Raw genomic sequence first — 21,271 nt, 5'->3', positions numbered from 1 at the left:
AAGGAGCCTGCGTGAAGTGATAGAAGACCCTATGGCCTTGGATGCGAAACGAGCGGCATTGAGTGTGGCATCTGCCGAGTATTCCAGTGCTGCAATGATCTTGTTAAGGTCCTGGTGGGATCTTGTATCTGCTGGGTTTGTCCTTGCTTGTAACTGCTTCAACCAAATGATGGTTGCTCTGTTGAAAAAGGATGCTGAAGCAGCCGCCTTCACTGACCAAGCTGCCGCCTGATGCCCTTTTATTAGAACCTTTTCAGCCCTTTTATCTTCAGGACGAAGATATTCCTCTGGCGGTCCCGTTATGTGGAGGTGGCAGAAAGAGACTATAGGATTGTCTACTGCCGGTACCTGTAGGAGGTTGGACATTTCAGAAGTCATATTATATAAACGTTTGTCTAGGCTGTTTGGAAAAGGTCCAGAACCTGGGACTCCCCATTGTCGTTGAACCACATCTGTAAATAGTTTGGGGGACGGTACAGCGTCTGCTGTTATTGCTGGTTCAGAAAATAAAGTAGTAGAGGGATCATCCCCTTTTTCCCTACTAATTCTAGTTGTGGCCACTTCTCCCAATCGGGTGGTCATTTGGGCCTTATGTAATAGTGATTTAAAGACTTGAGGATTAAATAATCCAATGAAGGCTGGTTGTTCAAGATCTAAGCCTTCATCTTCTGAAAGGGCCTCATCCCTAGGGATCTCTCCCTCTGACAAATATTCTTGATCTGAATGGTCAGGAGATACCGTCTGACCGTGTTCTGACATGATGTCTTCAGAACCTAGATGTTCCTGATGAGATCTGGCTGGAGTAGCTTGAGGCCTAGACTCCTGCTGATAACATTGCCTGAAGCTGGATCGAATTGCATCAGCAATGAGAATCCCAAACTCTGGAGGAAGCTGTAAGCCCCCCTGGCCCTGGATAGGATTGGAATGGGGCGCTGTTTGAATGGGCTCCCTGGCATCAGAATGTTGGCTTGGTCTTATATCAGTTTCTGGCATAGTCTGAAACAATGGGGCCCCATCTATAGGGACTGGAGTAGATCCTGTAGTTGGTTGATCTGGTGACCAATTAGGGGGTAAAGAGGTAACAGATGCTGCCCTGTGGGGGGACTGTTCCTCCTCCCGTGAAGGAGTAGTACTCACAGTGGACTGAGGTCTGGAAGTGAGAGAGGCCTGGTGCTGGGCCTTGAGACTGCCTTTTCTAATGCCTTATGTCTCCTCCTTTCCTCCACCGTGGGTTTGGATTTGAGTTCAGATCCCTTACTTTTGGAAGATCTGCCTGTAGGGGCTGATGTTCCCTCCCCTGGGACATCCTCAGGAACCCGGGAGGTGATATTTCTTTCTTTATTGGTCTTTTTGCTCATTTTTTAATAATCCTCCGAAATAAGCAGGCAAAAGCTTAGTAAGAATCGCTTCCCAATATGGCGACCGGCTAAAGAACTTTAATTGCCTCCAAAATGGCGCCCGGAGTCTTTTCGCCAAAATTAGCCGTTCGAGAGATCGCGCCAATATAAACTGCCCTTGTGGCCTCAGAGGCAAAAGCTCAAGTAGGAGGCCCCACTCTACTTCCCCCACGATTTCACCAGCCGGTGGTATACTTGCGTGAGGAGGGTTCTGTAGCGTCAGCCAAACTGTTCTCCGCAGCTGCAGCTGAGATCGGAAAGATAAGGGCTGTAATAGATCTCTCGGTGGGCCGTTTCAGCTGCTCAGCAAAGGCTGTGAAACGCAGCTTGCAGAAAACTCCGCCCCTTTGCAGAGTTGGGAAGCTAAGCAAACCTCTCTGAGCCCCGGGAGGTTGCTGAGGAATGAATCTGCCAGCCGGCAAGATTGCTGCTCTCCTTTTGCCGCTTGATGATTGAAATCTGAATCCTTTGTAAATCTTGAAATAACGCTGAAAACTTGATTAAATAAACGCACAGAAGAAAAATAAAACTAGAGCTAACTTAGGAGCTCAGGAAGACACGTTGGTCCAGCTTGGGACCGAGTAAAAAACTGGAGAGACAACAGGATAAGGCGGGGCTTGAAACAGATTAAAGACTCGGTCCTACAAGCTTGACACAAGAGTTAACCCATGCCTGACTGCCGTTTTCCCACCTGTCTGGAGAACAAGAATTCTGCCTCTGCCTACCAGCATCAGGATCAGCAGTGTCCTCACTTCCACTCGGATTCTGATAACGAGTAGCAAGATCTTTTTATAGTTTAAAACAAACCCTATCATTCTACGCACGTTTAATTAGAGTGGGTGGGGTGGGGGATGATTTTCATGGGGGCAGAAGAGGGACTTGGCACCGAACGCTCCACTCCCAAGATGCCCCGTCTTCCTACCTATAGCTATAGGCGTTGAAAGCCTGGCTTTCTCGCAGCAAGGCCTCATAGAGATGCAGCACTTCAGTCCACCTGGATGCTGCCATCTTGTAGACATGGTGCCGGGTTTCCCAGCAAGCCCCCTTTGCTGCCTCAGTCGGAGCCTGATTCCGGAAGCAGTCCAGGAAAGCGCAGAGGTTGGGACTCAGTTGGAGAAGCAGGTGCTACACAGGGGGCGTAAGCAAGGCTCTGCCACCCAAAAACAGTGTTGCCATGATCTCCGCTGCCTGGAGATCTCCAATGCCTCCCCGATTCCAAAATGAGGCGTGCAGAGACAAAAGAGCATTGCATTTTCTGGCGGTTCCAGGCAGCAGAGATCGCGACAACAGTGTTTTTAGATGGCAGCGCCTTGCCTTGTACCTCCTGCACAGCGCCCAGCAAGCCACCAGTTCCTTGAAGATGCAAGCCCACTCAGCATACCCGAAGCCTGCAGGTGGCCTGCATGGACCACCCTGTGCAGGAGGTACGCTGCGTAGCAGCCGTGGGGGCAGAAATCTTGGGAGGTTAAGGAGAAGTCTGCTGCTGTAGGGAGTGGGGATCTCCAGTCTTCGCACAAGTAGTGAAGGCAGCCATCAGAACTGCTAGAGCCGCTTCCAGGCAGACCCTGGGAGGACTCGGAGCTCTTGGTGGCTAAAAGGGAAGAAGAAAACTCTGGGCACGTTGAGAAGACACACACTCCTGTTGCTGGAAGAAGGGGAGAAGGGCTGCTTCTCCTGCAGTCCCCCCCACTCATCCTTGCACCTACCCTTGCGCCTGCACTCCTCCCTCCTCAGCCACCTTCTCCTCCCAAATGGTCTTCATGCCCAGAGGGGCTCCATCCGCGATCGAGGTTCATTCCCCCCACTTCTCTCTTAAACTGAACTGCATTGTGCTTTTCTGACTTGCTGATAAATGATCCTGGGAGAAAGCAGCAGCTGACCACTGCGGAGGCGGCACTGATCCATTTCAGGTGGTCAAAAGGCCAAGCGGCTGTGGGGAACTGAGACATTTCTCCTTCACGCCGACCCCCCAGCTGCTCAGTGCAGTTCAGTTTAAGAGAGCAAGGGGGGAATCAACCTCAACCGTGGATTGAGCCCCTCTGGACACAAAGAATAAATTGACAAACTGTTTTTATGACTATTCAAAAGCAAGCACCGCTGAATTTGGTAGTGCTTAACTTTACAGCAATATGCAGAGAACCTATTCTCCTGTGGCACAACCAACATGAAAAACAGCACCTATATCTTACTCATATTAATTTTATGTGCAAATTTTATCTCACCTGAGTTGCTATATGCCAAATCTTTATTTACACCATCCAGAAAAGGGACCCGTATAAGAGCAGGCTTTCCTCGGCTACGTTTGTGTGGTGGAGGACTACTGTGAAAAAAGGAGGTATGACAAAAAAGTGAGATACTATAATACCATTTGATAGTTAGCTTCAGTTCAATTCACATAATGCCATGAACTAAAGGAACCTAAGGAGTCAAGTCACAAAGGAGTGTTATTTTCTGGGATGGTCACCATGCTAATGCCAAAGCCATTCCCCTGGGCTTGATATGCAATTTCAGCATCCTTCTCCAGCGGGCCACAAGACCTTTACATGAGATGGATATCTGCAGGGCAACTGAAACCACATGAAGGAAAACAATGGCAAAATAATTGCCGATTGATTGAATATTTCCTATTTCTAAACTGCTCATTTCCCTCAGAGAGGGGCTCTGTTATGTCTTTAAAATAATGATTAGCTGCTTCCAGGAATTGCATAGGACAGGGGTCTCCGACCTTAGTCCCTTTAAGACTTGTGGACTTCAACTCCCAGAGTTCTTCAGCCAGCTTTGCTGGCTGAGGGACTCTGGGAGTTGAAGCCCACAAGTCTTAAAGGGACCAAGGTTGAAGACCCCTGGCATAGGAGGAATGAGGAAGCAAACAAATGCCAAGGATGTTTCACATTGTTAGGAAAGATAAAGAAAGACGATGACAAGAGTTAGCCGAGCTAATTTAGTTCTACAATTTCTAAGGCAAAAGTTTGGATATAAATCTAAAAGGATTTAGATGTCTACTGGACGAAGCAAACCATTGTTTTTGTAGGGAACTTTCCTAACACTTGGATTGGAATTTATTCTTGACCTTACGGTACCCATATATCTTGAAATCATAAGGTAAGTTAATTTTAAAATACTAGTGCAAAATGAAAAAAAAAGGATCAGAAAATAAATATTCTACAAGGAAGGGCTTCCCCAACTTTCTGCCAACATGCTTGCCATCACATTTTCCTTTAGTGTAATCTTAATGTATATACCTCCTATAAAAAAAACACAAAAATTGACACAAATGAACAATGAAAATAATACAATGAAACTTTGGAAAAGTGAATTTGTTGCAATCATATATTGTAACTAAAGGGTTCTTCATTCCTCCCGTGGACTTTGTCTGCACCTCCCCAAGGGAGCTATACCTCAGACTGGGAAACCCTACTATAAGGTAAAACATATACTGCACATATGAGATCCAGCGTTACTACTGGATTGTATGTTGCCCAAAACATAAGGCAAGAACAAACACCTTGAAATCTGCAAAATCTTCTACAGTAAATATATAAAATTAGTAGAATTCTAATTATTTGAATGCAACCACCCAAAAGGGGTCTTACCTGCAGATATCAAATGAAAGACCGCTGCCCTGTCCAGAGCTACATTCTGAGTCAGACCCACTTTCTATGTGCTTCCTGAAGCCATTGGTCACAGCTGCTGAGAAGACAGATGAGAATAAGTCTAGTTATACATAATAGTCTTCTTCAAAAGATATTCAGAGATTCAAGGAAAACTCAGAAACACAGTTATACATTCCAGCTAATGAGATTAGTTGAGCACGTTCAGAATGCCTTTAAGATGTAAGGCAACAATTGGGAGGATCTTCCAAACGTTTGTGCAGGGTGGCAGCCCAGGAACATTTTCCATCTGGATATCTAGAATATTTTTGATTCTAGAGACCTGGTTGAGCAGTGAAATGAACTTAATCTAGCTGTTTTGGCAGCCAGAGAAATGTTGAGGAACATACACTATCACAACTTCATCATGCTTAAGGAGACTCCTGTGTGGGCATAGCAGAACTTATGTTGCTTTAGCTTTTCAAATCTGAGCCGGATTCACCAGCATCCAGTGAGTTCTGAATTTTATTTATGATGCCATTGGCTTGAACCCAATAAAGCCTTATGCAGTTAACATATAGATTGTGTTAATCCAGATACAGTAACTGTGGGGCAGGAAAGTGAGATATATGTAAGAACCCATTTATTAAATGACGCACAACAGACCTTGGGGAAAATGTGAGCAATTTTAACTCCTTGTCCTAATTACAATATAACATTTGAGTTTGAAGCCTGATGGAGATATTTATCAAAGTAATTATTCTAGGGACAATCTTATTAATAGAATCCTACATTCCTTTGATCCTCACAGATGGTATTCTTCCAAATTACGTTAAGAGGATAACACTTTTAGTTTTATAGGCACATTTTGCTTTTCACTCTATTTCCAAAAAATAATAAAGAAGCCAATTAGTTCCAAGTTATCCCTTCAAACTAATAGAACTCATTCAAAATACATGTTCACTGCGTTTTCAATTGCATTTTTCCCCCAGCGTAAAAGTCACTTCAAGGTAATTTTATGTTTCTTCATGTGCATTATTACAATAGAAGAAGTACAGTAGTAGAATAAAACAGATAATTCAATACGGTAGTTTTGGAGGGGTATTTCAAGGATTATATTCTGCAATCTTATGCAAGTGCCTGATCACCAGGGGAATCTTGCATATACTGTACTAAAGTTGGAACATTTGTATGTATATGAATATTTACTGTCTTTCTATAAACATCTTCTAGGTCAAGAAATGTTAAACATTCTAGTGTCTTTAACCATATTTTCTATGAATTAAAAGTTATTTTGGACCCAAAATAAACTAAAAGAGAATGAAAACACATAGCATGCAAACCTAACATTATATGGATTATAGGTAATCTCTGACAAAAAGTTTTGAGATTACACAGCATTTTCAGTATGATTATAAATATAAATAAATATAAATAAATACAGTTCATATTGAATTGTGTACTTAATGTTCTACATATAGGTTTATTTTGGTTTTGCCTGAATATAATTATCCCATAAAAATAGTACTTGTATCAGTAATTCTATCAATCTCTCATAGAATTAATTTTGGAATGGTCTTCATTCCAGCCATTAACCCATGATTTTTCAACAGCTAAGTCTTTTATCCCTATCCTTTTAAGTTGTTGTTTTAAATTTTGATTATTATATCCATTCACACAAGAATCCCTTAGGCACCTCATTACTTTTCTTCTGAGAATATGTATTTGTTTTAGTCTTTATTTAATCCCAATAGATTATTATGCATTTGTATTATAACAAAGGTGCTACTTTCCTCCCTACTGTCATTTCCTTTATTATGACGATTCTAAAGGAAAAAAACCTGTCTAGCTATCTTCTATATATTCACTAATACCAGTTATTATGTATTATAAGTATAAAGGTATAAAAAGTAGTAATATTCTTGGTTCTAGAAGAAGGAAGGGCGTACACAGGAAGAGAAATTTTAACATGAAAAGGGTAATAAACATATCTTCACTTTTGAGCTTAGTTCTTATAGAATAATTCTTATCCAACTGAAGACACTGAAATTGGAAATAAAATTTACAATGATGCTACAAAAGGAAATCTCCCTACAAAAGCAGCTGTCTTGGGAGTGATTAATAATAGCATCATCACGTTCTGTTTAACTGCCCTGCCTATGTAAAAGGCAGTGGTGGGTTTCAAATTTTTTTACTACTGGTTCTGTGGGTGTGGCTTGGTGGGCATGGCAGGGAAAGGATACTGTAAAATCTCCATTCCCTCCCCAATCCAGGGGAAGGTTACTGCAAAATCCCCATTTCCTCCCTATCAGTTGGGACTCAGGAGGCAGAGAATACATGGGGTGGGGCCAGTCAGAATTTTTACTACCAGTTCTCTAAACTACTCAAAATTTCCACTACCGGTTCTCCAGAACTGGTCACAACCTGCTGAAACCCACCTCTGGTAAAAGGGGTTTAAATGCTTTTAGAGGTATCACTATTGCCTTATCTGCCTGATTTGTTTGAGTTTTACATATGCTAAAAGTGTTCCAGACCTACTAAAATGACAATCTTTGCCGTTTTGTTTCAGGTTGTGTATGATCTACTATTTTTTATGATGATAATGGATTTTATTTAACTAGAAACAAGATTGAGCAGTAAAACTGCCAAAAGATTGCCAACATCAAAATTATTCCTCTGATGTAAAATGCTCTAAAAGGATATTTTAGAGTTTAGAGTATTTTAGAGAATTGGCAATTAAATGGTGAATATGATTCAAACCACCATAAACTGATTAAACATTAGACTGAACAGGAACTAGATCTCATGGTCATAGAAAATAGATAAATGTGGAATAACAACCAGAGGGACAACCCGAAACTTGGCTCCCAAATAAAATGCATTCATGAAATACATTAGCCTCAAGAAGACTCCCTATTGATGTTATTTTTTTAAAAGAAAGGTCCACATCACCCCCTCAAAATACAAGGATGAAATCATTCTATTTTGCAAAGGATTAGCACTGACATAATAAACTATCTGATCTTATTTTCTGCCAATTAGTCTTCATTCTTTTTCTTAACAAACGTGTCCTTATAATTAATTCATGAGAGGAAAAGCAGAAAACTTCCTTTTCTTCACTATATAATTTTCTATTCACAAACAAAAAGATAAAAAGGATGGAGTCTAAGGGGAAAAAGTTTGAATGAAAACAGTTTTCAGCAGAATATTAGAATCTTTTTGTAATCACTGAGCTGTCACACAAATGCCTCAAATGGGAAAAATAACCGCTGCGCTTACGAGAATACGAAACTACCCTGATAGTTTATTATTTTTAACAACAGCTGCTATGTAATCCTAACACACTAAGCTGACGGCATCTGAACTCAAAAGCAAACAGGTTAAGCTTAATTAATATTTGGACAGGAGACCTGCAGGTGATACCACAGCTATTGTGCATAAGCTTTTGAAATAAGACTGCACAAATGTTATAAAGCATGGATGCAAGCACATAACACACCCATCACTGATTATGTGACCACCATATCATTGTTGACTCTTCGCAACCACGTAGGTATTCTCCATGACAATCTGTCCCTAATATGCTCCTTCAACTCTTCCAATGACATCCTCAACAGCCCAAACACATAAATATCAAAACACCTTGGGATATACTTAAGTGGGAGATTTCACCTGCTACTAGTTTCTCAAAATTGGATGCTCCCGAAATATGACAATTCTCACAAAATGTAACTGCCCGGTACGAGGTTGAAGAAGACAGACCCATGACTCTAACATTATTTGCTGCTACTTAAGAAAACGCTGCATGCAACAGTTATCAGAGTTATGTACTACCAATACTTAAGAAAATGTAAGGTCTTTGGTCCTGCAATATATTAAAATTACTGATCTATATTTTGTCTCTTTTAAACAGTTTTCAGGGAAAAAATTTTTATGCATAGGATCATTCTGCTGCATTTTACTTGATTATTGTATGCCGCCTAGAGTCGCGTCTCGTGACATGGTCAGCCATATAAATTTGATAGATAAATAAATAAAAGTACTCTGTGGAGCACGTACAGTAAGTAAAAATATTGCTTTTGGAATGGATAATTTGGATATTTTGATTCTCTCTCTTTTAAATATTGAAATAATATAATGGCTCACAGATCAATGTTCACTGTGTAATGACTACAGCATCAAATGTTAACTGCCACATGTGAATAAACTCTTAGAGATAAGTATCATGGCAGAACTTCAAATATGAGAATTTTCAGATATGTTTTTCAGGGGAGCCTGATCTCACATTCACTTGTGAGTCATCACGTGAGCCTTGAATTCAGAGACACATTAAGAGAAGTGTTAGAACCTGCTGTTTAATATTTCAGATCTTATAAGGTGAAGTGAAGCTTTCATACTGTTGCATTCTTCCAGGCACCATCAAACTTGTGTTCGGCACATTATTCTGTTCTATTCTAAAAGCAGTGGAGATGATTCTGGTGGTAACTGTTTACATCAAATGTTCACTGGAAAAAAAATCTCAATAGTATCAGGATTCATTCCAATGAAAGAGTTATAGAAAGTAATATACATAGTGACCCTCCCCCAAGTAAAAATATGAAAAGAGGTCTAGGCAAGGGGAAACATTTTTGGGGTGAAAACAGAGAAAATTATATCCTTTTCTACTCTCAAATGTTCCAAATCCTCCTAAAAGCAGTCCTAGCAACAGAATAAATAATAATAAAAATAATCTAATCAATTACAAATCAAAAAGTCAGCATATCTTTCACAACTCAGGCTAATCTTCTGTTTAGAGCCCATAGCTTTCTCTTGTCCTTAATATCATTGGAGCCTGGTGTGAAAATTCCTATGACAGAAACTGCACAGAAGCCAATTATCACTCAGGGAAATCTTGATGCTATAGAGATACAGACATTTCTTGCCAGCCAGCAAGCAGATATCCTTACTCTAGAAATCTCTGACTTTCCAAAACATCAGAGGAATGAAAGCTCAGGGGAGTCACCTGTCACTCCTGCCTGCCTGGGGGATTTCTCGTCATCGCTCTCGCTGTAGCTCCCACTCTGTGGCTGTTTCCGAGATGGCTGCTCACCCTCTATGCTGGAGGGGGAGAGCTGCCCACTTTGGCTGTGGTCCTCTCCATTCTCAAGGGGACAGTCCAGATCTCTTTGTAGTTTCACCCCGTTCTTGGCTTTTTTAAAAAGGACAGAAGTCCGCCTGCCCACGCCACTAAACGGGGGGCTGGCAGAAGTGCCCGTAGCCTGAAGGGCCAATCCATTCAGGCCGTTGTCGCTGAGCAAATGGTGGAAGGCGTGGTGGCTCTCCCTCTGCAGCGTCTTCTTATCAAAGAGCTCACCCTCGGACTTCAGCCGTTTATGCAGTCTGTTCAAGGACTTGCTTTCGCTAATGGGTTTGAGAGTTGGAGGGTCCTGCAGAGAGTCCAGCTCCGATAGGGAGGGTGCAGGTCCTGTGGGCTCCAGGGTAGGGGGAAGTGGGGGCTTGGTGTCATCTGCTAAAGAGAAAAAGAATCTACTTGAACATTTTACAAAGTATTCCCCAAAGTAGGATCACAGCTTTCTGTTTCCTCCTATGATTGTAAGTCAATGGTACATCAGTTAAATAACTACTTTTTGTATTATGTATTTAAGGGGGGGGCATTCCAAGTATGGGAGAACAAGGCAGAGAGAATCTTATCAGAGTCTTCAGAAGGAACTATTCTGACTGCCACAGGAGCTAGGAAATACATCATCATTTATCCTGTGGCATTATTTAGGATGGAATAAATATGCAAAATATGCAAAATTTCTTAATCCCCCACACATTACATTTAGAAGGATTTACTTCTGAGTAAATATGCAGAAAACACTGAGCTGCATGAAATTCATTTTCCTATCTTTCTTTACTCATTTTTTCAGATTCTAATACTTTTCAAGTATTCTGGCCTTCACATGATTCCCTACATAAGAGGATCCGGACTTATGAAAGGTCTAGTCTAGAGATTAAAGAAGAATTTCAAATGCGGTCCAAGTCTCTTTAAAGGGATGAAATCCAGTTTCATGCACACTAAAAGCAGTCACTAATGTATTTTTTAAATTTCAAACAAAACTGTCACTGTTCCTTGCACAGTCACCAAAACATTCAGGATAGTCCAGATCTGACATATTTCTTGTTCTCTTACACGACTATGGCATGCTTGAAACTCATAACAGAATGAAATCACACTTTCATTCTTCTCCCATTTAAGTTCTCTTTCCATCCAAACAATCAGTCTAAGCTAAATTATTCACTCCATATCCTAAACCATATAGCTTTCAACATGGATGACCAGGGCAGAAGGTCAATACAACAGATGATGAAACATGCACAATGTCATCACACAAAAACAACATACAGAGTTGTGTCAGAGACTAGGACACAAGTATGTAAAGACAACATTTGTTTGATGAAATCATTGGATTTATTTTATCATCTTCCTCATGCTATTCACTGACCATTCTCATGGAAGAAGGAATGACTCAAGAATTTCCTAACTAAATTAAAGAGTGCTGACTGAAAAATAGCATACCAAGTATTTTATTTCTCCATGAATGAGAATGAGAATAACACTTAAAACACTGCTAGAAGATAGCAACATTCTGTAGTTGCTTCACTAACAGTTAAACATAATTTAGTCCCACTTGGGGAACTGACCGCAAGAGTGTAATTTCTGGGAAAAAGTGTGTGGAGAAAACAACTTGAAAGTATCCCTGCAAGAGAAATTAGACCGGTGTAAGTCATTTCCAAGGTTTTCATGTGCTGCCCTATCTTTCTTTTGGTCTGCAGAACAGCTGTTTCATATCTTCTGATCTTATAACTGGAGTGCTGTTTGAATAACAATAGCTCTCCCTACAGTTATTGTTCCCTTGCAGAGAGCTACAGAAGTCTAAACATCTGATGTGTGACAAAATACTAAAAATCTTCAAGTCTGCATTTAGAAGAGTACACATATTTTTTTATATTACAGGTTTTCTAGGAAAAAAAATATATATGTAGCAATTTATGAACCAAAAACTAGAAACAAAGACACATGGAATGAACTCATTTTTTTAATTAAATACCCATCTCATTTTCAGACTAGTTTTTAGAAAAAGCAAGGAAAGAGGATGTTTCTCCGTCATTTTCTCTTGCAGCATGTAGTAATACTTACAAATCAATTATAATCCTTGGAAAACACTTGCTGTATTTTTTTTAAAAAACCACCTTATGCTACTAGCCATGGACAAAATGGAAGTGGAAATGGCAAATGGACATAACATTCTGAGTAGATATGAATAGGACAGCAAAATCTCCATATCCTAATCAAGCGGTGTTATTTTTTTTAATGCTATTTCTAAAAAGCAAGCACGCATTTGTCTTTCATGTCAGTCATGAAAAATGATAGGAAAAGAGGTAGAAACCAATTGTGTAAATTTAAATTGGCTACACTCCCGAACTGTCAAAAATGCTGCATGGGACCATAAATGTCACAATGCAGAAAGAAGATAAACTACAGACCAGCAGTATAAGCAGTCTTCATTTCTGTGATACAAGTTAGGGAAATACTGAAACTGCTATATAGGTAGTCCTTGACTGTAACACTGGTTTCCAATAAAACATGTCATAAATCACGGTCATTGGACTGTGTGATGCTGCAAACACCTATAAATGTGGGCCATTATTAAGTGCCCAAAATGCAGTTATGTGACTGTGGAAGAGAGAAGCAGCCCTAGAAATTTTGAATCTGGTTTCATAAGAACCTTTTGCAAGCTTACAAAACAGAAATGGGCAAAAGTTTGTCATGCTGTGGCTAGATAGCTGAGGAATTCTGTTCTGAAACTCTGGATGTGAAAATAATTAGCTTTGATAAGTGGAACTTTATTCTGAGGAATACCAAAAAGAACAGAGATAGGAAACTGCAATATGAATAAATCAGATCAGCGGTAGACACCTACAAGCAACTTTTGTGAATTAACAGATGCCTCAATATTTTTACTGCAGAAAGAGGACATAGAAAATACAGATAGTCCTCGACTTATGACCACAAATGTGGCCTCGACTTTTGAGCCCAAAATTTATGTTACTAAGTGAGATATTTGTTAAGTGGGTTTTACCCCACTTTCTGACCTTTCTTGCCACAGATGTTAAGTAAATCCCTGCAGCTGTTAAATTAGTCACACGGTTGTTAAGTGAATCTGGCTTCCCCATTGACTTTGAGTGTCAGAATGATCACATGACCCTGGGACTCTGCAACTGTCATAAATATGAGCCAGTTGCCAAGCGTCTGAATTTTGATCACCTGACCACGGAGGTGCTTCAACAGTGGTTAATGTGAAAAATGATAATAAGTGACTTTTTCAGTGCCGTTGTAACTCTGGTCACTAAATGAACTGTTGTAAGATGAGGACCTCCTGTACTCTAACTGAACAGTTGATAACCTACTATACTGTGCAGTTTAAGACCAAACAAATAAGTCCTTGACTTACGACCATTTGTTTAGTGACCATTCAAAGTTACAATGGCACTAAAATAGCGACTTATGACTTATATTTTCACATTTACAGCCTCTGCAGCATCCCAGAGTAATGCAATCATAATTTAGGCACTTGGCAAGTGGTGGATATTTATAATGTACTGTCCTGGGGGTCATATGATCACTATTTGTAACCTTGCGACAAGCAAAATCAATGGTGGAAGTCATATTCATTTAATAACTGCATTGATTCGCTTAACAACTGTGGCAAAAAGGTTGTATAATGAGGCAGAACTCCCCTAACAACTCCCTTACTTAGCAATGCAAATTTTGGGCTCAACTGTTGAGGTCTATCTATAACAACAACAACAACAAAAACAACCTTTCATCTTTCCTCACTAAATACAATTGATAGTTTCTTTTCACAGGCAGACATATATTAAGGCTGCAATGAAAGCCAACTTGAGAGTAATAGGGCTATATTGTAAAATATCTTTAAAATTATATCTAAATTTTTCTTGAGGGTAAAGAGAAATTTATTTATTTCTACAAAAAAGGAAGAGATGACGAATGGGATATTGTACAGTACACAGTACTAAGAATTCTCTATCAGGAAACATCCAATACGAGTTGTCCTCGATTTACAACCATTCGTTTAGTGACCGTTCAAAGTTACAATGTCACTGAAACAAATGACATATGACCCTTTTTCACACTTACAACCATTGCAGTATCCCCATGGTCATGTGATCAAAATTTGGACACTTGACAACTGGCATGTATTTATGAGTGTCCTGGAGTCATATTTGGCAATATTCCAACAAGCAAAAGTCAATGGGAAAGCCAGATTCACTTAACAATCGTCTCAGTGCTGTGACCACTAAACAACTGTGGCAAGAAAGATCGTAAAATGGGGCAAAACTCTCTTAACAACTGCATTGCTTAGCAATGGAAATTTTGGGCTGGACTGTGGTCGTAAATTGAGGACTATCCTTACAGCAGTAGCCAGTTCATGCTGAATTTACTGATGACTATTATTTGTAATGTATTAATGATATCGAACCTCAGCTAGACTATTTTTAGGGAAGGAAAGCAAATAATCTGAGCAGCTCTTTTTGTGCTATTGCCACAGCATTCTGTGTAAATCCCTGAATAGCCCAGCTCAGAATCAGCCTCCTGCCTGCTTTTCTATATACAGCATTTTCCATTTTCACTGCCTCAAAACGTAAGAATTATGACTTCACATCTTTCTTTGGGAGAGAACAATCAAGTTAGTTACAGTCAGTCAACTAATGTCACTTGAAAAAAAATAATAACCCCTTGTTCAAAAACAGATTAAGACTCTTGCTAGCTGAAATCACTTACGGCTTTAAGTCATGATTCATTTTGGTGATGGTTTATTGAACAAGTCATGGTATTCTGACTCATTCAAAAATCCTTAAACACTGTGTACATAAATCACAATGTTTGGTTTTATGTATTACACATAGACAAAATCGAATCTATTTTGATTCCCGCTGCCCTATGATCAGAGTTCAAGATCTCTTGAATTCCCTTATTTACTATTAATTGGAGAATGTGTGTATAGTTTCCTTGGAAATCTCATGGTATAATATTCATGGCTCATTTTTACAGGTAAGAACACAGTTGCAAAAGACTTCTTAGTCACAGAATAATAGACAGGAAGGGAACATTTAAGCCATTATGCAAAACACCCTGCTCAGCACAAATTAAAGAATCCTCAACAAATACTGTATCTGTCTAACCTATGTTTGCACATACTCAGTGAAGGAGACCCTCCTACCTTCACTTGTTAACTGGTTCTGTTGTCAAAAATGCTTTTAACATTAGAATTTTCCCCCCTAATATTCCATTGGAATAGTCTTCCTATAATTTAAATCTGCTACTGTGTGTCACGTCCAACATTTTGGAACAATAGAAAACTGACCTTTTGGGATCAGTGGTAACTTCTGAGCTTGCTTTTCTTCTTGCAGACATTTAATTACTAGGCTAGGTAATATCATTAATGCATGAGGGAAGGAAGTCTTCTTGCTGTTTAAATATGGTGGCTTGTGGTACTAGCCTCCATTGGGGTATTGTTTCTTTCTCAACTGCTCTTTGAACTGAGTGTAGATTCTTCCTTGATTGTTCCTATTCAGGTTCTAGTTCTTGCTTTTCTAAGTGTTGGTTAATGTGTTATGTGATTGATTGTAACACAACGTACATAACCGATGAAAAGGATAGCACTACCACAGGTATCTCCAACCCCCAGCACCAGTCCTCAGCATGCCAGAAACCATGCTACACAAACAAACAAAACCCCATCGCCAGGATGCAGGTAGCACGCAAAACCACATCCCCTCAGGTCTATGGAAAAAACTTTCTCCACAGAACTGGTCCCTTGTGCCCAAAAGGTTGGAAGCTGCTGCTTTACCACACATTAAAAACATCTTAGAAATTACTCCCAGGTTAGTATAACTTGTTGACATTACAGCAGCCCCTCAATCATCAGTATCTATCCAAAGCAAACATAAAGACTCAACAGCCAAAGAAGACAAAACATGTCAAGTGACAACATACAATGCACGGACCATGCAGATTGCTATATAGGACAAATTGGCAGTACGTAACCATGAAAATCAATTAGCAGCTGGAAGACATGAGGAAAATTCTTTAATTTCATTACACACTGACAAGTATAGGTGGTCCTCGACTTACAACAGTTCACTTAGTGACCGTTCCAAGTTAGAACGACACTGAAAAAAGTGACTTATGACCATTTCTCACACTTACACCATTGCAGTATCCCCATGATCATGTGATCAAAATTCAGATGCTTGGTAACTGACTCATATTTATGATGGTTGCAGTGTCCCAGGGTCATATGATCACCTTTTGCGACCTTCTGACAAGCAAAGTCAAAGGAGAAAGCAGATTCACTTACAACAATGTGACTAACTTAACAACTGCAGTGCTTCGCTTAACAATTGGGGCAAGAAAGCTCGTAAAATGGGGGGAAATCTCACTTAACAACAGTCTCGCTTAGCAACAGAAATTTTGGGTCATACACCGAGGACTACCTGTACAAACACAATTTCAATTGGGAAATTATAAATGTTTTAAACCAGGCCAGATCAATCTATCACATATAAATAGGTAACAAATTTCAGCACCACACGTACTAATGATTTCACCCAGCCTGGGAATGAAATATCTACAAGAAGCAAATGGAAGCACAGAGAACACCAAGAGCCAAAAAATTCAACTCTCAGCTACATATATTCTCTACTAGAAAACAGGTCTCAACTTACTTTTCTGTAAAGTCCTTTTAGGTATTTGAATAGTGCTATTATATCCTCCCTTAATCTTCTTTTCTCAAGGCTAAACATACCCAGTTAACTCAATGCCTCCTCACAGGTTCCTCTTTATACCAGTTTAGGTTTTCTAAATTTGTTTTAAATCATAATACTCAGAACTAGACACAATAGCTGAGATGGAATCTGAATAAGGCATAATAACCAAAAGCCCACTATTGCTTTCCTTGAACTGACTTTCTATTAATGAAGGCTAAAACTGCATTTATCTCTTTTGTAGCCACCTACTCTGGTGACTCATATTTTTTCTTTTCCTCTTTCCTTCCTTCCTTTCCTTCCTTCCTTCCTTCCTTCCTTTCCCTCCCTCCCCCGCCACACCTCTCTCTTCTTTTTCCCCAAAGAACTATTTAATACTTCCAGGATATGTGATAGCACACAGAATGTTCCAACCTAGTATTCCCTATAGATGCTACAGAGATATCAGTATAAGGACATATTCTGGGCTGCAGCCAAGTAGATTCAAGTCTGGAAAATCTGATTAGCCTCGGTTGTTTTCTTCCAAATTCACCAATTTATCATGAGGTACAATTTGCACTGTGCAGTATGACAAATATCACAATTCCTGAAGATATCTTTGACTCAATGTTTAAATAATTTTGGTATGCATTATTAAAAGCAATAATTATAGCAAGGATTCTTCTAACAGACTTGTGTAAGATTAATGTGAACGGATTCCTAGGGGTATTTTTACTTACCCCACCCAGCCCAGCCCAGCCCAGCCCAGCCTAAACTAAATCTATTTCCTCACTAACTTATTGAAATCTAGTGAAGTCTCTCACCTTTTTCCCTATCTTCATCACTTTGCAGCATTTTTTCCAGACCTTCTTCCCATGGAGCTGATTCTCCATTTGGCATGGCTTTATTCTGCTGCTGAGCCAGCTTTTGCCTGACGGAGTTGATTTCCCGTCTCAAGAGTCGAACACGACGAGTTCGGGCACCGCTTGATCTCATGGTGCTCACTATGTCTAGCTTTTCCAGTAGTTCCTTCAGTTGTACTTCCAAGGAAAGATGAGCTCGGTTCTCAGCAACAAGAATATTGTCAACTGCAATCAGAAATATTGGGTGTGTGATAACAATTGAGAAAGTTCTCCGCATCTCAAGCCAGACCTACTCACCATTCCTACCTAGCTGAACATTATGCTACATTATGAATATTATACCACAAGCAGGAAATTCATCCCTTAAATCTGGAATTAGTTAAATATTTTTATATAGGACACTTTTCAAGGTGACTTCTTGAGTTGCTTTACATTTTTATACACATGTAGTTGTCTTTATTATATCAGAAATAGCTCAGAAACTTACCATCCTCCCAAGAAAAACGATAAAAATCTTCTGTCTTTGGAGATTCAGGCAAATGAATCCCCACTTGGGGGTCAAAGCCAATATTCTCAGCTTGCCGTCGTGCATGGCGTAATATTGAACCTCCAAGGTCTCTGAGCCGGACAGCTGCTCGATGGAAAATTGTGTCTTTAGAATTATACCTCATGCAATTGGCAAGCATAAGGTTAAAATCTTCTTCAAATTCATCCAGTGTTTGATACTGGTGGGACTCCAACTTCTTCCTCATGGTAGAAAAATCCATTGGCTTGGAAATGAATTCCAGGTAATCTGGAACCTAAACATATAAAACCTGTACAATTACAAAAATCATTTACTAGCCAACCAGGGTATACCCATCATAAGTATTCTGTATGTCCTCTTATTGGCACTGGGTTTGAACATAAACTTACAACAATGCTACTTACTTAATTACATTCCCTTCAGCTCTTGTAAACACAACTATCTTGCTAAGAGATACAGTCCATTTCCATATAGACAGTGCTCAGGTTAGGGACAGTTTGGTAGCTCTTTGCGTAAGCAGTTTATTCTTCCAAAATACTTTATTTTATGAAACAATAACATGAATTAATCAAGTAACAAAACTTTATTGTTGTCAGTTGTATTTTTACATTGTCCAAGAGCTGGCAGGGTTTTATTTTTTTCAGTTGCTGAGTACTATAAATGCTTTTATTTGATGATAAAAGAACAAGAATATTGCATTGTTTATCTCTGTAACAATGAGAGAAACTTTGCAAGAATTTTGTGAAATTTTAGCATTTGCACCCCTCAAACTCTTGGTAATATTGCAAGGCTATCTTTAATTCGTGGGTCCTGAAGAAGTTGTTGTTGTTGTTTTTATTGTCCAAATGATTCAATGCTCCCAAGTATTGCATTGCCAATCTTTGATACAGCCATTCCTCTAAACAGAGTCTTCAGATCATCCTAACCATGTATCTAGGTACTTGCCTCACTCAGGTTTACGGGATCTGCAAAGATCTGGGCTGGATCCTTTTCCTGCAGTAAATCCAGTGTTGTGCGCAGAAGAACATTGAATGGTGTGAGCTGTAACTCCATAGCAGCTTGCTGAACCTTTACCTGAAATCAGAATAATACTACTATTCAGAGATACCAGAGAGGGGGGAAAAGGAATATTTTCTTTTCATATATAATTAATCTACAAAACTCACTCATTCATTATATAACACTGTAAAATGAACTGTAAATAAAACCCAGGGAGTTATCCAATATATGAAATTGCCTGATAGTATATAGGAGCATATATTTCAAGACGACAACATTCGCTCTGCTCAACTTATATCACTTTGTCAGAACAAGACAGTGATTATTTAAAGCATAAAACTGCAAATTAAAGCAGATACCGTATTTTTCAAAGTAATAAGACGCACCAGAGTATAAGACACACCTTAGTTTTGGGGGAGGAAAATAAGAAAAAAGCTGATCGGCAAGTGGATTGGCCTCCCAGAATGCCCCCAATCAGCTGTTCCCAGAGGTGAATTTTAGCAACAGGTTCCTTGGTTGTGAGCTCTATGCCTTATTTTTTTTTCCTTTTTTCTGCCTCTGAAACTTCTGAAACTCTGTTTCAGAAAAAACTTTTTTTTATGCCTTTGAAAGCCTCTGAAACAGCTTCAGGAAAAAAGCCTCTGAAGCTCTGTTGGGGGTTTCTTTTCTGAAGCTTCGTTTCTGATGCTTTTTTCAGCCTCTGAAACCTCCATTTGAGATGCTGGGCGGGACTACATTCGGAATATAAAACACACCCAAATTTTCACCCTTTTTTGGGGGGAAAAAGGTGCGTCTTATATTCCAAAAAATATGGAGTACTTAGCTGTAAAATGGCATTTTACATGATTGTGAAATTTAGAAATATAGCTTTGTTGAAACCTTTAACTTAAACTAACTGGATAACATATAGTTATGCCTTCCCATCTTTATGCAGATACATAAGGGTCCATAATTAGATAAGTGATAATTGGTGAAAGAACCATGGCTTGTCCCCTCCAGGGAAGCTCATCTGGGAAGCCTACTGTTCTTGTAACACCAATCAAAAATATTCATATTTCCCCAAACAGTTCAGTAATAAAATTGATTTTACATTACTGGTGTAGTTCTACAGATGTGCTTGTTTTCATAGATTTATCTTTGCTTTTAAAATTTTTATTATTATTTGACCATGCACCATCCAGAGAAAAATCTGGAGTGTTTGAACCAATCAAATGTGCCCTAAAACATGTTTTAATTACACAATTTCCAATCCATTTCCAGATTTATCTTTGGCTGCAATTATATGGCAACTTAATCGAGTGTGAGTCACACTAAATAAAGTGATGTTTGATTTTGAATAAACATGCCTAGAACTGGAAATCAGCATAGAAAAAATTAATATAATCCCTTTTCTTGATCTAATCAACATGAAATATTATTCATATTTATATACCACCTGGAGTTGTTTCAATATGAGATGAGTGGCAAATAAATTTAATTAATGAATTAATTAATCCATCCTTCAGTAGCTATAAAAATCTGTAATGCATATGCAACTTCAGTAGCAATTAATATACAGAAATGATTCTAAAGCATCATCAAGACATGCTTCTATTTACCTGTTCACGTTTGAGTTTCTCACGTTTACGAATTAATTCAATGAGCAGCCGGGCTCTTTCTAGATCATGTCGAAGTTTCTGCCAATATTTAAGCTCTTCTTTTACTGCACTAGTCTTTTCATCCTGCTCCTTCTGTGGAGATAACACTTTATTGTTACAGATTGTATTCTGTCACTTCACATCTCGCCATTTTCTCTTTCTCTCCACAGTAATTCACAATTAGGGTCTACCTAAAATACAGTATCTAATGCTTAACCATAAATATTTAACCCAACTGAATCTTAAGTCTTGGTGCTAGGCTGCTTATGTGATTGTCTTTCCCAGGTTGTTTTTGACCCATCCATTCAGTCCAGTAGGATGCTCTGGGTCCTGTCTGTTTTAGAGTGTCAGCCAATGGGGCCCAAGAGAAGAGCCTTTTCTGTTGTGGCACCTGGAATATCATCCCTCTGGAAATCATCCCTCTACTCATTGGTCTTTTGTTAAG

General features: G+C 39.3%; 1 protein-coding gene across 5 annotated transcripts in view; it reads right to left on the bottom strand.

Moving 5' to 3' along the window:
• The window catches only part of BRPF3 (bromodomain and PHD finger containing 3), a 57,132-nt gene that overhangs the window by 9,150 nt on the left and 26,711 nt on the right, over positions 1 to 21,271 (bottom strand). The window contains exons 4-10 of one of the 5 annotated variants that reach the window (XM_058176457.1): positions 20,788 to 20,919; positions 19,136 to 19,264; positions 18,152 to 18,464; positions 17,626 to 17,889; positions 9,990 to 10,496; positions 4,991 to 5,087; positions 3,620 to 3,717 (exon numbers count right to left, since the gene is read on the bottom strand). In XM_058176457.1, the coding sequence (XP_058032440.1) occupies positions 3,620 to 3,717; positions 4,991 to 5,087; positions 9,990 to 10,496; positions 17,626 to 17,889; positions 18,152 to 18,464; positions 19,136 to 19,264; positions 20,788 to 20,919 (1,540 nt within the window). The remainder of the gene's footprint in view (positions 1 to 3,619; positions 3,718 to 4,990; positions 5,088 to 9,989; positions 10,497 to 17,625; positions 17,890 to 18,151; positions 18,465 to 19,135; positions 19,265 to 20,787; positions 20,920 to 21,271) is intronic. The other 4 variants (XM_058176458.1, XM_058176459.1, XM_058176460.1 and 1 more) reach the window with 4 other exon arrangements.

This window comes from Ahaetulla prasina, chromosome 3 (genome assembly GCF_028640845.1).
Source record: "Ahaetulla prasina isolate Xishuangbanna chromosome 3, ASM2864084v1, whole genome shotgun sequence".
NCBI lineage: Eukaryota > Metazoa > Chordata > Lepidosauria > Squamata > Colubridae > Ahaetulla > Ahaetulla prasina.
This window is presented reverse-complemented; position numbering and strand designations above follow the sequence as displayed.